This window comes from Bos indicus x Bos taurus, chromosome 15 (assembly GCF_003369695.1).
Source record: "Bos indicus x Bos taurus breed Angus x Brahman F1 hybrid chromosome 15, Bos_hybrid_MaternalHap_v2.0, whole genome shotgun sequence".
Taxonomy (NCBI): domain Eukaryota; kingdom Metazoa; phylum Chordata; class Mammalia; order Artiodactyla; family Bovidae; genus Bos; species Bos indicus x Bos taurus.
In genome coordinates this window covers 19,301,492-19,317,462 of record NC_040090.1, presented here as the reverse complement: position 1 = coordinate 19,317,462, position 15,971 = coordinate 19,301,492, and the positions used below count along the sequence as shown (strand labels likewise).

The window sequence follows — 15,971 nt, the reverse complement described above, 5'->3', positions numbered from 1 at the left end:
GGTGGTAAATTCACTCCAGCAGCAACCTCAGGCTGCATCTCCTTCAGTACCAGAACCCCACTCTTTGACCCCAGTGGCTCAAGCCGATCCCCTCGTGAGAAGACAGCGAGTACAGGACCTTATGGCACAAATGCAGGGGCCCTATAATTTCATACAGGTAGATACTAGTCAAACACTATGATAGATAGGTTAAGTGTTTACATTAACTTAATTACATTATATCCTACCTAAACTTTATACATTATATCCTACTTAAATATGAATTGCATTATATCCTAGGATTCAATGTTGGATTTTGAAAACCAGACACTTGATCCTGCCATTGTATCTGCACAGCCGATGAATCCAGCACAGAACATGGACATACCCCAGCTGGTTTGCCCTCCAGGTTGGTAGTGACATGTTTATGTGAGAAATACAGAACCAGTGTTTTTAGGTTATGTAAAGTTTGTGAAAATTAATCTTTTTATTTTTAATGTTTACTTTCAGATCTTGTGTCTTTTAATTTGGTAAGAAATGTTAACTCTTTTTTCCTATAATAAGAACCATAAATGTAGTAGTTCCATTGTTATTAGTGGTGGGTTTTTTTTTTTGGTAACTTTATTGGCATGTGGACATACAGAAACATACATGCAAATTTAAAGTGTGATGAGTTTTTACAAATTTGAACTCACCAGCACCCAGAAGTGGAAGATTACTAATACCCCAAAAGCCTACTTGTGTTCTCTTGTAGTCTAGTTACTACCTCTTCCCTTGCCCTATAGCAGTCACATCCTGACTTGTACAACTATAGATGTGTTATACCTGGTTGTTGTTGTTTTTTTTTTTTTTTTGGTATGATGAAATTTTGCTTGGCTTTTTAAATTTCAAAATTAACCTAGGAATGGACTTCCCTAGTGGTCTAGTGGTTAAGACTCTATGTACCCAATACAGGGGGTGCGGGTTTGATCCCTGGCGAGGCAACTAGGATCCTACATGCTGTGTGACAAAAAAACGTTATCTATATTTGAAAAAAGGAAACACCAAATTACTTTTTAAAAATTAATCTATAAAAGATAGGTGTCTTTCTCTGAAGGATGATTGCAGCTTTTTAGGAGGATTTCTGAACATTTTATTACTTTTAAAAATGAGATGGAGTAGTGAGTGGGTAAGGAAATGCTTAAGAGGAAAGTGGAAGAGATGGACTAGAAGACAGCTGAAGTTTCCATTTCTCACTAGTCTTATACCATTATTTGAAACAGCACAATAAATAGCGTTGGTGCTTTTGTATTGGGTTAAGTGGAGCATCTCTTAAAGACCATTAGTAATTTTGAGTCTTGTTTTTTTCCTACAACATGTCAGCATTAAGGGCATAAACGTGGAACAATATGAAGTAACACATTTAATGTTGATCTTAAATGTTATAAAAGGAGTTGCTGGTGAAAGCAACTAGTAAACTATGTTTGATAAACATAGTTAATATGGTAAGTTAGGATTTTTCTAAAGGAAAGGGAGCTCTTATCTCTACCAAGAGTTAGAAAACAGATCAGGGACTCACAAAGTTATTAGTGTTCACTTTTTGAGCTCTACCAGAGGAAGAAAATACATCGTTTTCTTAGCTATGCCAGTCAACACATGCACCACTGATATAACCTGTAAAGCTATTTAGATTTTCAGGTGGTGGTAAGTCAACTAGACTCTCCAGTGAAAATGGATGATTTCCAAATGACTAACCAAAGATACTGTATTTTTGATTATCTGTTTAACCATGATTTGGAAGAGTAGTGGAAGAATGATGAAAGTTGACAATAACATGCACACTGAATTGAATATAGGCTTTTTAAAGATAAATTTTTATTTTTTCCAGTGGAAGCATTTGAAATTATATTGAAAGTAGATAGTTAAAATACTTCTGAATATTATCTATCTCAAAATTTTGACTATGCTCCTTTGTAGTTAACTGCTTTAAAAAGCTCTTTTTCAGGGATAATTCTAGCATTGATTCTTATTCTGCTTTACACCTATTTGTTAGTATTGTTTCACTAACACTCCAAAAAAAAAAAGTGAAAGGCATGTGGTAGTTGATTAATAATAATGAGTATCAGTTAATTGAAAATGCTCATTTGAAAGCTAAAATCCTTCCTGTACTTCCCCATTTATTTTCCTAATTGCTAAATAGTTTATTTAGGATTTGGCTATAGAAAATTGACTTTAGAGACTAAGTAAAAGATATTTATACATCTCTGAAGAAATTTTATTTTGTATGACAGTATTTTTTTGGTCAATTTTACAGTTCATTCTGAATCTAGACTTGCTCAACCTAATCAAGTTTCTGTACAGCCAGAAGCTACACAGGTAAGACTGAAATATTTTTGTAGTTTTTGTTTTTAATCTGTTCTTTGGTCTCTTTCTTAGCTAGCTTATGAAAACCAAGTGTGAGTTTGATCACTGTCAAGTCTGGCATGAGTAGCTATCAACTTTTATTTCCATGTTTACATTTATTTTTCTTTTAATAAACTAATAAAAACAATTTATTTGTTAATCCTTATGGTTTTTAATTATAATGAAGTTTTTAAATTTCAAACTGAGAATTTGAGATGACATAGTTTAGATTTCATAATTTTAAAATTTAGTGTAGATATTATCTGCATTTATAGGGAACTTCGTAATTGGGCTTGGGTTTATTAACTTTGAGCTTTAATAATATATGTATTTTCCCAGTTGTTAGGTTTTATAGTCTCTTTAACATGAATGTCTATTTCTTAGCCCTATATGTAATGAAGTTGGTTTATAACAGAATGAAGCTTTGATTTCTTTACTTCTTTGTTAGGTTCCTTTGGTTTCATCCACAAGTGAGGGATATACAGCATCTCAACCCTTGTACCAACCTTCTCATGCTACTGACCAACGACCACAAAAGGAACCGATTGATCAGATTCAGGCAAGTTGTGTTTCTAGGTCATATAAACTTGATGAGGCACTTGAATTGGGTGGAGGCAAATAACTGTTAATACAGTATCTCTTTATTTTGGACCTAACACATTCACTATATTTTTATTTCATAAGATAGTTGCGTTTATTAACATACGTATGGTCTTAGTTCACTGCATCTGTTAAAGTGCATCTGTTCACTTTGTGTTTAGGCGACGATCTCTTTAAATACAGACCAGACTACAGCATCATCATCCCTTCCTGCTGCTTCTCAGCCTCAAGTGTTCCAGGCTGGGACAAGCAAACCTTTACATAGCAGTGGAATCAATGTAAATGCAGCTCCATTCCAATCCATGCAAACGGTAAGCAGATTAAGTCAGTTGACATTAAGTGCCTGGTGTGTACTATCTTCATGTAGAGTCTCAGCAAAATGTCACAAAAACTTTGTGCTTGAGTCTGCATCTACTGTAACTTTAGGTTATGTTTAATTGAACATAAAACTCATTTTTTTCTGTTCACAGAGATAAACTTGAATCTTAGGAGTTATGTGCCTACATTTTGTTTTGTAGTTTCACCCTTTAACAGAATTTTAAATTTGAAAAAAGTAGACTGATATATATCATTGGTCTTCCCTTGTGGCACAGTGGTAAAGAATCTGCCCCCCAAAACAGAAGATGTGTGGGTTCGGTCCCTGGGTCAGAAAGATCCTCTGAAGAAGGAAATGGCAAATCACTCCAGTATTCTTGCTTGGAAAATTCCACGGAAAGGAGCCTGGTGGGCTGCAGTTCATAGGGTCCTAAAGAGTAGGACACGGTGGAGCATACACACAACACAGATCATTACCTAGAGATCAATTGTTTACACTTTACCATATTTACTGAATCTTTTAATTTACAGAATTATATCTCAGAGTAATAGATGTTATGATACTACTCTTTGGTTCTTCAGTGAGCATCTCTAAATTGCAAGATTTCTAGAAAATAATGATAATGAAAATCCTGTGATCAATGGAATATAGCTAAAACAGTGCTCACAGGAAAATTCATAGTCAAATGCTTAAAATACTAATTTTCGATTAAAATATAATGAAATAGTCAACTTTAAGTTCATAGATTTAATTTATCGAAGTGATAATGTCTCAGGGGTTTGCATCTTTTAAGATTTCTCATTTATAATAGCATTTCCAAGGATTCTGATTCTGTGTCTTCTCAGATTTTTAATCCCTGTTTATACTCTGCTAAAAAGTGCTGTATGACATGTGTGTGTGTGTATGAGAGAAAGAGAAATAAATATCTTTGAGACTTTTGTGATACTTGTTGTTTACATCTCAGTTAAAACCAACATTGAAATCTGCCACGTTAAAAGTAGGTAAATGATTAGCATAAAGGGAAGAACTAATCATTTACTTTATTTACTTATAGGTATTCAATATGAATGCCCCAGTTCCTCCTGTTAATGAACCAGAAACTTTAAAACAGCAAAATCAGTACCAGGCCAGTTACAACCAGAGCTTTTCCAGTCAGCCTCACCAAGTAGAACAAACAGAGCTTCAGCAAGAACAGCTTCAAACAGGTAGGAAAACCAGTGTCACTCACTCATTGGCTTCTTGCTTTCCACTGGAGTGATTGACATTGTTAGGCGAGTTTGGATTTGACAGTGGCAGTGACCAAGAGTTTTTATTTTGGTAGTAGTCCAAAACAAATTAATTTTTCATTGCTGATTCTGAGTACAATCAAGTCCATATTTGTTGTATGTGAATTATGTGCAGGTTTTGGAGACCATATGCCCATTTTCCTTTGGTCAGTGAGTTTTCATAATAGCCTATGTCATTGGTGATTTTAGTGGAATTAAACTTGATATTTGAATTAGGATCAACTTTGGTTTTAATTGCTAATTAATTGAAGCCTGGTAGCATGATATCTGGCAGCAAGTCAGTTATACAAAGTTAAGCAGTAAAGGCATGGTAAGTCTACATTTAGTAGACTAGGTTAAAACAAAGTCCTTGCCAGCAAATAAGGTCACAATTTGGCTGGTTACCATATCTCTCACAATAGTAGGTTTCTTATATTTGTAAGACATAAATATATATATATTTTTAGGTCTTTGCTAATTCAATTCAAATAATTAGAGATTTAATTTGAATCCCACAGCAAACTAGTAAACCTGACTGATGTGAATAACTCTTCTGATTTCTTGACAGACTTGGGTCAACAATAATTTTTCTTACATATCCCTGTGGTAGTTAGCATCACTAATCAGTAGAGTTTGAATCAACCATACTCTGATAGAAATTTGGCAGTTATGCAGTCTATGCTTCTGAATGATAAAATTGGACTTCTCATTCTCAGGCTTCTTTAATTATTCAGTGCCATGTAAAGGCATACCTTGAGGTTTGGTTCCAGACCACTGCAATAAAGCAAATACCTCAAAGTGAGTCATATGAATGTTTTGGTTTCCTAGTACATATAAAAATTCTCTTAACACTATACTATAGTCTATTAAGTGTGCAGTAATAGCATCATGCCTAAAAAACAGTGTACATGCCTTAATTAAAAAATACTTTATTGCCCCAAAATGCTAACCATCCTCCAAGACCTCACTTGAGTTGTAACATCAAAGATTGCTGACTGCAGATCACCATAACTTATCTAATAATGAAACAGTTTGAAATATTGTGACAATTACCAATATGTGGTTTATCATATTGATAAATTTATCAATTTGATTTATCATTTGATTTGGTTAGTTTTGCCTTTCATGCCAGTTGAGTTCAAGCTATCTTATATTCTACTCAACTTCACTAATTGACTATGAAGCATTGATGCTAGATAATCTTTTTTTACCATGTCAAAATATATGTTATTAATGAAAATTAACTTCAATACATTTACAGAGATTTTCAGTACAAAATAAATCAGCCCCATATGCTTTGTTCAAATACATCCACACTACCACTAGATAGCCATCAACTCTTATCTAGAATATTGCAACTCTCTCCCTTGACTCTTACGTTAGCCCAGTCTGTTTTCTACACAGTAGCTAGAGTGATTTTAAAATGTAAATCAGATGTCTCTCTTCCTATTCAGAGCCTCCCAGTGACTTTCAATTATATTTAGAAAAGAAACCCAGTCTTTACCTTAGTTTACGAGATCCATGATCTAGGCCCCTACCTTGATCCTGTTGTATGTCCTATTTTCTTCTTTATGTGCCCAAACAAACAGCCACAGACACAAATTCTCTTCTTTCTTTAATGTAAAGAAAAAGTCGTTTATGCTTTGTTTTCTTTTTGCCTGAAACTTTATTCCACTGTTTGCATACCTTGCTTTGTGACTTTTAAGCCTGTGCTCAGATACCACCTCACAGAGACCTCCCTTCATTGCCTTGTCCAAATATAATGTGCTTACTTTAGTTATTCACTTACCCTACTTGGTGTTTTGCTTAATCTCTTATTACCTGAAATAATATAGATGTTTTTACTTGTATGTATGTTTTATTCACTTATTATTTCCTACTATTAAAACTTCCTTATGGGCAAGAATTAGGCGTCAGAAACTATCTCATCCCTTGTGTCTAGGACCTGGCTTGGCATGTTGAGGGCGTTAAACGATATTCATTGATTAAGTCAGTGTATCCCATCGTTTTAGACATTTTTTTTTTTTTTTTTAATTTATTTGGCCACACCGGGTCTTAGCTGTGGCATGTGGATCTTTAGTGGCAACATGTTGGATCCAGTTCCCTAACCAGGGGGCTGGCCCCCAACATTTGGAGCGTGGCGTCTTAGCCACTGGACCACCAGGAAAGTCCCCTATCATTCCAGAAGTTTTGGATTAGTATCTCATCAAGAATGACCTGAAAAAAAGATCTGGCAAGGATATTTGACTTTTTTTTATGGACTAAAAGTGTGTGCTTATGCTTTATGTGCACTTAACTAGGATCTTTAAAGATCACACTAATTGTTCTGCTTTGAGTTTGTTGCAGTGAGATTTGACCAAGGATAATAAAGTTCTTACTGACAAAGTCGAAAATTCACTTCTTCTGACCATTTTCTACTTGCGTATGAATGAATCTTTTTATTTAAAAAAAAAAAAAAAAAAATTTTTTTTTTTTTAGCCACACCATGTGGCATGGCAGGATCTCAATTCCCCCACTAGGGATCAAACCCGTGTCCTAACTGCTGGATCGCCAGGGAATTTCCTGAGTGAATCTTTATGGATAGAAAATGTTACTGGTACTTCTGATATTTGCTTTATAATTATGTTTTGAGAATGTAGTAAAAGATAATTTATATAGAAAGATCACATTGTGCTTAGGTGTATTTGGTCCATTACATGGTTCAAAAAAGAGCCTTTTCTTCCTAGGCATTCTCTAGTTTTTTCATTGCAAAATAGCATTCTGAGAACTCATAAACATGGATTTCTTGAAGATACAAAGTAGGTCAGATAAATTTTCAAGACTCAAACTACCTTTTCTCTCTGCCCAAACATACGAGATTTGGGCTGACTAGAGGCTGCTGACTTTTTCTTCCTTGAGTATGGCTCTTCCTTTGGTCTATACCTTCCTTATCTCCCAAAGTTACTGTTAGCATTGTTTTTTCTCTCCTGTGAATTATGAACATTGGGGTAATACCAGGAATGTACCTTGCTATTTTATTTTTGAAGGTTTCTAGATTTTAGGCTTCTCCCCATTGTGGAAGGAGGAGGGATCTAAGAGTATGGACAACCTTCCATACTAGAATACTTCCATACTTCCAATAATAGAACCTTCACTTCAGGGGGTTAAGTGCCAGTGTGAGTACTATTTAATTCTTTTCTAAATTGGCTGTGCATTAAAGATACTTGAAATGTACTCAAGTATTATGATAGGGTATATGTTGAAGGCCTCTGCTGATTTATCTTTGTAACTGAGTATTGTAGCTATAGCTGCTTAGCTATGGGAAGGTATGTTTTTGTATGTTTTAACAAATATCAAGGGAAATTTCGAGGAATAAGAAAACTAGCGATAGGAGCTTTATTATAATGAAAAGAAATAATTAAATGGTACAGAATCTAAGTATTTCAGTACATAAAATCTTTTGATTATTGTAGGTCATTTGTGCTATACAGAGGTGCCTCTCAGAAGATGTTTAAATAATACAGCCTTTCAAGTCACTTGGAAGGGTAGAATGGTGTGCTTTCACACAACGTGTGCTCTCAGAGGTCTGGAATTATTGTTGGAGAATTTCATTCTCTTAGCTTAGTACAGGGGTAGGAGCAAGACAGGGATTTCATTAATGTGTAGTTTTCTCTGTTATTAATATGAAAATTTAAGGACAGAATTAAACTTTGAGGAGACTGTAAGACATTTCTTAAGCGAGAAAGCATATAGGAAATCAGGCAAATTGTAATGGTGTGTGTATCTGTGTGTGTGTATACATGTATATATGTATTTTTTTCTTTCTGTTATAGTGGTTGGCACTTATCATGGTTCTCAGGACCAGCCCCATCAAGTGACTGGTAACCACCAGCAGCCTCCTCAGCAGAACACTGGATTTCCACGTAGCAATCAGCCCTATTACAACAGTCGTGGTGTGTCTCGTGGAGGTTCCCGTGGTGCTAGAGGCTTGATGAATGGATACAGAGGACCTGCTAATGGATTCAGAGGTAAAGACAAAACCCCCCAAAAGAAAGTTCATATTTTCTGATTTGCACAGTATATAGAAATACGTCATGTTGTTTATGAAAAATTGTATCTCTCTGCATTAGCTTCTTATGTACAGTGTAAACCAGTTTTTTTTTTTTTTTGTATGTGTTGATAAGAGTTATTTAAGTTGGCAGAACTGGGACTGAGTATTTTGTATCTATTAAACCCATATCTACCACTGTCCTGTAAGGGATAGTGCTTTCTATAAATTACGAGACCTTATGGAGATTTGTTGTTTTTGTGTGTGTATGTGCAAGTATAGGTAACTAGTTTCATCTTCTAAGGCAATAGAGACAAATAGATCAGGGTAGGAAATTAGAAATTAGTTTGAATAACTAGCATGGCTTACAGGTTTCAGTTCTTCCTTGGTCAGTAGTGAGAAGGTAAAAACTCCTTAAGATAAAAAAATATATATATTCTTTTTCTTCTTGTCCTAAATTTTAGGAGGATATGATGGTTACCGCCCTTCATTCTCTACTAACACTCCAAACAGTGGTTATACACAATCTCAATTCAGTGCTCCCCGGGACTACTCTGGCTATCAGCGGGTAGGTGAAATTGTTTAAAAATATAAACCTGACCTAAGTACCGCAATGAAAGGGACTAATGTAGTTGCTTGACGAACTAGAATAAGTAATTGGGGGCTAATTTTGAACCTCTGTACAAGATACTTCTTTGTGGAGAATGATGGCTTTTGCTTTCCTTAGCACTCAGTATAGGGATTCATTTAATAGAGTTTTATAAACACAATGATTTTTATGAGCAAAGAAGTGTATCTCATTGATCTTGAAAATAAGAGAAGTACTACTACGGAATATCTTACAGCAATGCTATGTTTAAATGTCTAAAAGAATAACAGAATTTTGTATGCTATAAAAGACTGTAAGAATAGAGTAAGCATTAAAAATTACCTTTTCTTCAGTACTAACTAGCTTGTCTTTTAGGATGGATATCAGCAGAATTTCAAGCGAGGCTCTGGGCAGAGTGGACCACGGGGAGCCCCACGAGGTAATATTTTGTGGTGGTGATCCTAGCTCCTAAGTGGAGCTTCTGTTCTGGCCTTGGAAGAGCTGTTCATAGTCTGCATGTAGGTTACATGTTAGGAATACATTTATCATTTCCAGAGTTGTTGCTAGGGATTAAATGAAATGCTCTGTTTCTAAAACTTACCTTGAACCCAAATTTAATTTTTTGAATGATTATCCCTGTTACTATATAAACTGTCTTGAAAACTAGAACATTTCTCCTCCTCAGAAAGTGTTTTTCCAACTGCAAATTATTTTTCAGGTCCTAAAACCTGCTAAATGTTTTTAGGAAGTACTTAAACTGAAACATTTTTGTAAGACATTTTTGGAATGAGATTGAACATTTATATAAATTTATTATTCCTCTTTAATTTTTGAAACATGCTTATTATATTTTAGGGCCAGAAACCCTTTAATGGCCGGATAAGCCATAGTTACATTTAGAGAACCATTTAGAAGTGATAGAAAATTGAAATTTCAATGACTTTTGGGCCACTATTAGTGATATAAATGTCATTATTTCTGACTTTTAAACAAAGCCTCCAAATTCATAACCAACTTGCAGGACTATACTTAAAAATTACAGGTTTAAGAGTTTTTTGTTTTGTTTCTTAATATAGGAAAACTACTTCCTATTTGGGTAGGAAGTCAATCTGTGTAACAATTAGAGGTAGCATTTCATACGATCTGAAGTTCTAAATGGTTCTCTGATTTGAGGGAAGTTGAATTGATTTCCTCTAGATATTGGCCATAATATGTATACAAATGTATATTAAGGAGGAATTACAAAATTCTTTAATTTCAATGCTAGTAGAAACTGGCCAGCAAAAAAGGTGCATTTTTTTTTTTTAATTATGGATCACTTGGGAATTACTGACTTGAAGTATCAAAGGATATTTGCATGTGAATGTGGGTTATGTTCTTTCTCACCTTGTAGCATATTCAATGAAAGTTGAGTTGACTGGTAGCTAAAAATCTGTTTTAACAGCATGTAAAAAGTTACTTTATCTGTTACAACTCATTATACAATTTTGAATGTTATGTAGTTTCTTTATAACAGTTTAGGTAATAAGGTCTGTTTTTCATTCTGGTGCTTTTATTAATTTTGATAGTATGATGTTACCACTGAAATGTAAGCTAGCGTGTGTACTAGAATGTAAGCTCCACGAGAGCAGGTACTTTGTCTGTCTTCACTGCTGTATCTATTTCCAACGCCTGGTGACAGTGCCTGGCACATAGTAGGCACTCAATAAATACTTGTTGAATGAATGAATGAATGAGTACTGGTGGAATACTCCATTAGCTCTACTCTTCTTTTAACTAGAGAACATGAGCAAATTTGCGCATGACAACTTCCAGGACAGGTGAAACTTGAACACTGAAGAATTGACCTCTTAAACCTAATAATGTGACAAGCTGCCCACATGCTTCTTGACTTCACATGAAAATCTGCTTGAAGGCAAAACAAATAATATTTGAAAGAAAAACCAAATGCCATTTTTGTCTTCTAGGTCGTGGAGGGCCCCCAAGACCCAACAGAGGGATGCCGCAAATGAACACTCAGCAAGTGAATTAATCTGATTCACAGGATTATGTTTAATCGCCAAAAACACACTGGCCAGTGTACCATAATATGTTACCAGAAGAGTTATTATCTATTTGTTCTCCCTTTCAGGAAACTTATTGTAAAGGGACTGTTTTCATCCCATAAAGACAGGACTACAATTGTCAGCTTTATATTACCTGGATATGGAAGGAAACTATTTTTACTCTGCATGTTCTGTCCTAAGCGTCATCTTGAGCCTTGCACATGATAACTCAGATTCCTCACCCTTGCTTAGGAGTAAAACATAATATACTTTAATGGGGTGATATCTCCATAGTTATTTGAAGTGGCTTGGATAAAGCAAGACTGACTTCTGACATTGGATAAAATCTACAAATCAGCCCTAGAGTCATTCAGTGGTAACTGACAAAACTAAAATATTTCCCTTGAAAGGAAGATGGAAGGAGTGGAGTGTGGTTTGGCAGAACAACTGCATTTCACAGCTTTTCCACTTAAATTGGAGCACTGAACATTTAGATGCATACCGAATTATGCATGGGCCCTAATCACACAGACAAGGCTGGTGCCAGCCTTAGGCTTGACACGGCACTGTTCACCCTCTGGCCAGACGACTGTGGTTCAAGACATGTAAATTGCTTTTTAACAGCTGATACTGTATAAGACAAAGCCAAAATGCAAAATTAGGCTTTGATTGGCACTTTTCGAAAAATATGCAACAATTAAGGGATATAATCTGGATGGCCGCTTCTGTACTTAATGTGAAATATTTAGATACCTTTCAAACACTTAACAGTTTCTTTGACAATGAGTTTTGTAAGGATTGGTAGTAAATATCATTCCTTATGACTTACATTGTCTGTCACTAATCCTTGGATCTTGCTGTATTGTCACCTAAATTGGTACAGGTACTGATGAAAATCTAATGGATAATCATAACACTCTTGGTTACATGTTTTTCCTGCAGCCTGAAAGTTTTTATAAGAAAAAGACATCAAATGCCTGCTGCTGCCACCCTTTTAAATTGCTATCTTTTGAAAAGCACCAGTATGTGTTTTAGATTGATTTCCCTATTTTAGGGAAATGACAGTCAGTAGTTTCACTTCTGATGGTATAAGCAAACAAATAAAACATGTTTATAAAAGTTGTATCTTGAAACACTGGTGTTCAACAGTTAGCAGCTTATGTGGTTCACCCATGCAGTTTAGTGTTACAAATTTTATGGTTATCTCCAGCAGCTATTTCTACAGTACTTGCACTTACCTTTTGTCTAACCCTAACTGAATTATCTGTTTCACATGGAGGTATTTATATTCAAAGTGGTGATTCCCTCCCCTAGATGTATAGGGAGAGTCCCAAGCCTGATGACGGTGGACAGTTTAGTAATTTATGTGCGATGCTGAAATTTGTGCCAGCAGTTGGAGCACTAGTTGTGTGTGCCTGTGAACTTAATGCTGCTTGTTGTATCCCACTTTGACTTCATGGGAAATGAACCCCACCTTATATTAAGCAAAGGCTACTAAGTTAATGGTATTTTCTGTGCAGAAATTGAATTTAGTTTTCAGCCTTTAGCTAAGGACTTTTTCCAGTAGGTGCTCAGCTACTTAAACCCATAAAACTATTCTCAAACATTCATCATTAGACAACTGGAGTTTTTGCTGGTTTTGTAACCTTCTAAAATGGATAGGCTATTGAACATTCCACATTCAAAGTTTTGTAGGGTGGTGGGGAAGGGGGGAATCTTCAATGTTTATTTTAAAATAAAAGAAGTTCTTGACTTTTCTCATGTGTGGTTGTGGTACATCATATTGGAAGGGTTATCTGTTTACTTTTGCAAATAAGTATTTCTTCTGCTAGCACCTCCCCTTGTGTGCTTTAAATGACATCTGCCTGGGATGTACCACAACCATATGTTTGTTTTATTTTAGGCAGATAGATAAAATATTTGTGGTTTACTGGGTAATCCCTAGATGATGTGTGCTTACAATCTTTCTATATATAAAACTAACTTTGCTATCTGTGTAGAAAATAATTTCATGACATTTAAAATCCGAATTGAAATAAGTTCTTTATACAGTGGTCTCTCTGAATCAGTTCAGAGATGGGATGGGGGAGAAATGCTTTCTAGGTTTCAAACTTCTATGCATTAGTGCAGATGTTGTGAATGTGTAAAGATATTAGTAATTTGATTATTTCTATGTATGTTTTTAAAAGAATCATTTGTTCTTTTTGAGATATTATACCTTTTTTTGGCATTCTACCATTGTAGTCTAAACCTAAAACTTTTATGCCTCAATTTAGACTATATTTTTTAAAGGAGCACCTCTCTGTGGTGCAGAGAACTTTTTAAAAAGTCCCATTAAGATCTGAGTCTTGGTACTAAGTGTTCTGTATAATTTGTGGATGCTTGATGCTTATCCTCCCTGCAGGAGGCCTTGCGTGGGCAAATGCATATTCTAGCAGAGTTGAAAAGAGATGGTTGTCACATGTGGCACTGTGGCTTGGTATAGCAAGATGCCATATATAAAGTACTTTCATTTAAATGCACAGTATCAATCATCTCATGTGGATAATGAGACTTCTGTTTTAAAGCTTTACAGTGTCATTGATTACCTTGGCTAGGGCAATTTTATTTTCAGATCTTAATATCCCTAAAGAATATTATTGAAAGAGGTTTTCTGATCATCGTTATCTTCATATTAAAACAAAATCCGTTAAGTATTTTTAATCAGCTAGCTTCTGCTGTTCTTTAACCTCCTATGTATATATATATATGACTCCGTGATGTGGGAGACGTCACTTAGAGACATGAGAATGTGTATTTATTCTCAGAAAGTTAATTAACAGATGTTCTGTTAACAACCAGTTCATAAAATGTAGAAAGTAGTTGAATATTCAGCCTCCTAAGTGTCTTAGGAAATTTGTATTGTTCATTATATTTTCAATAATATATCTTAGGGGGAATTGGATACAGGTAAGCACAAAGTTAAAACCCATCGTTTCATCTCATCTGAGTTTCTGAATCTCATCCCATTTGAGTTCTTATTAAGCACTCTGAAGTTTTATTGACTAAGTTATATTAAAAAATCAGTATTGCTCTTAAGCTTATTATCCCTTCTAAAGAGTTAATGGGGGGAGGGAAAACCCTCAGGAATATGAAAATAATTTGTTAAGGCTCATTCTATACCCTTTCTCATTTTGAATTCTACAAATATACTGGAAAAGACTAGTGAATGTTTTAAATTACATTAGATTAAATCATATTAAAACCTGATACCTTAATTGTCCTTGAGTGAAGTTTGCTTTAGTTGTTTATACCACTGAGCAAAGCTCTAAGTGAAGAAGTGCTACTTGTGAGAAGAGAGGAAAAACCTTAAATTTCTGTTAGCCTCACCTTGTTAGACTACTACAATTCTTCTCAATTGGGATCTTAATACCTTAAACAGTGGTTCTGAAGCCTAATCCAGTCTCATGCAGAAGACTGGCTCCTTGAGTATGTAAGCAGTGAAAGATAACCTGATTCAGTGAAGGCAGTTTTTACTGTTCTTTTAGTACTGGTTTTCTTTAAGTACTGTATTTAGATGAGGGAGTCACTGTATTAAGTCAGTACACCAAAGCTTCATTCAGCAAATTTGGGTCCTCTTTGCCAGGTCACCATTCCAAGCACTAAGCATTCAGTGGTGATAGAATCGCTGGTTCCTGCTCTCATCAATCTGATCAAAGATGTTGATGTGATGATACTAAAATACAGCAAAAGCCATGATGCAGCAACATGGTTGATGATAGATATTAAGGCTGTGATAGGATATGACCTAGTCAAAATGATCAGGAAAGACATTTTTGATGTGAATAGTTAAGACTTGAAGGATGAGGAGTAGTAAACTGGTAAAGAACGGGAGAGAACTGCATGTCCAAGTCCAATCGCCAGTGACTGAGAAACTGGCTAGAGTGAAGTATAGGTTTGATAGAGCTAGAGAGGCTGAAGCAACAGGTAAGGACTACTCAGAACAGCTTTGTGGTTCTATTCCATGGTAAGTTTTGTTTCTTGGGAGTTGGAAACCAGTAAGTTTTAAGCTGTGTGTATAGTGGTTGGGATTGGGGGAGGAGAGGATGGTGGGTCACCTAATAAAATTGCCATTTAGTATCACTCAAGGCAGGGGATTTCCTGGCAGTCCAGTGGCAAAAGCAAAGACGACAGTGTTGAGAGCAAAATACTAGGGTGCAAGAGATGATTTGGTGTAGCCCGTGTAAGAAACGATTACAACAAAGTGCAGGGTGGTTGTGAATGGGTTCTGCACATTTCTATCTAACTGGCCACTGCTCAGTATCCTTTACTGAGTTTTCCAGGACTTGGTTGCAGACTCCATCTCTAGCAAACATTCTTCCCTAGTTGATCTTAACCAATCCCATTACTGACTACAGTCATCATTTTAGTCACTCTGAAGTATTTCTAGGTCCCAAACTCCCTCAAACACACCCAAACTTCATGTCTCGATTTTGAATGTCATGAGTATTTCAGATTTATCTGTTCATGGACGTATATCCAGTGGCTCGGGGCAAATACCTTGGATATCATTGGTTTCCTTTCATACCTTGTATCTATAGTCCTTAAGCAAATGCATATGATTCTACCTTAAAAATAGGATATGTCCTAAGTCAGCGAGCACTTGTGACCACCACCACTATCAGAACAGGTAACAATAGTAGCTTATGATGGTTCTGTTTCTACTCTTGCTCTCCTGTAGTATAGTTTTCTTGCATAGCAGTCAGATTGAGCCTTAGAGGGCAAATCA

The 15,971-nt window shown here is 35.5% G+C and overlaps 1 protein-coding gene across 1 annotated transcript in view; it reads left to right on the top strand.

The window, feature by feature from the left end:
- The window catches only part of CAPRIN1 (cell cycle associated protein 1), a 37,795-nt gene extending 23,725 nt beyond the window's left edge, over nt 1-14,070 (top strand). The window contains exons 10-19 of the mRNA XM_027562694.1: nt 2-157; nt 280-388; nt 2,273-2,334; nt 2,810-2,920; nt 3,123-3,272; nt 4,332-4,482; nt 8,355-8,549; nt 9,034-9,137; nt 9,534-9,597; nt 11,126-14,070. Of these exons, the coding sequence (XP_027418495.1) occupies nt 2-157; nt 280-388; nt 2,273-2,334; nt 2,810-2,920; nt 3,123-3,272; nt 4,332-4,482; nt 8,355-8,549; nt 9,034-9,137; nt 9,534-9,597; nt 11,126-11,190 (1,167 nt within the window). The 3' untranslated portion in view covers nt 11,191-14,070. The remainder of the gene's footprint in view (nt 1; nt 158-279; nt 389-2,272; nt 2,335-2,809; nt 2,921-3,122; nt 3,273-4,331; nt 4,483-8,354; nt 8,550-9,033; nt 9,138-9,533; nt 9,598-11,125) is intronic.
- Nucleotides 14,071-15,971: the final 1,901 nt, after the last annotated feature.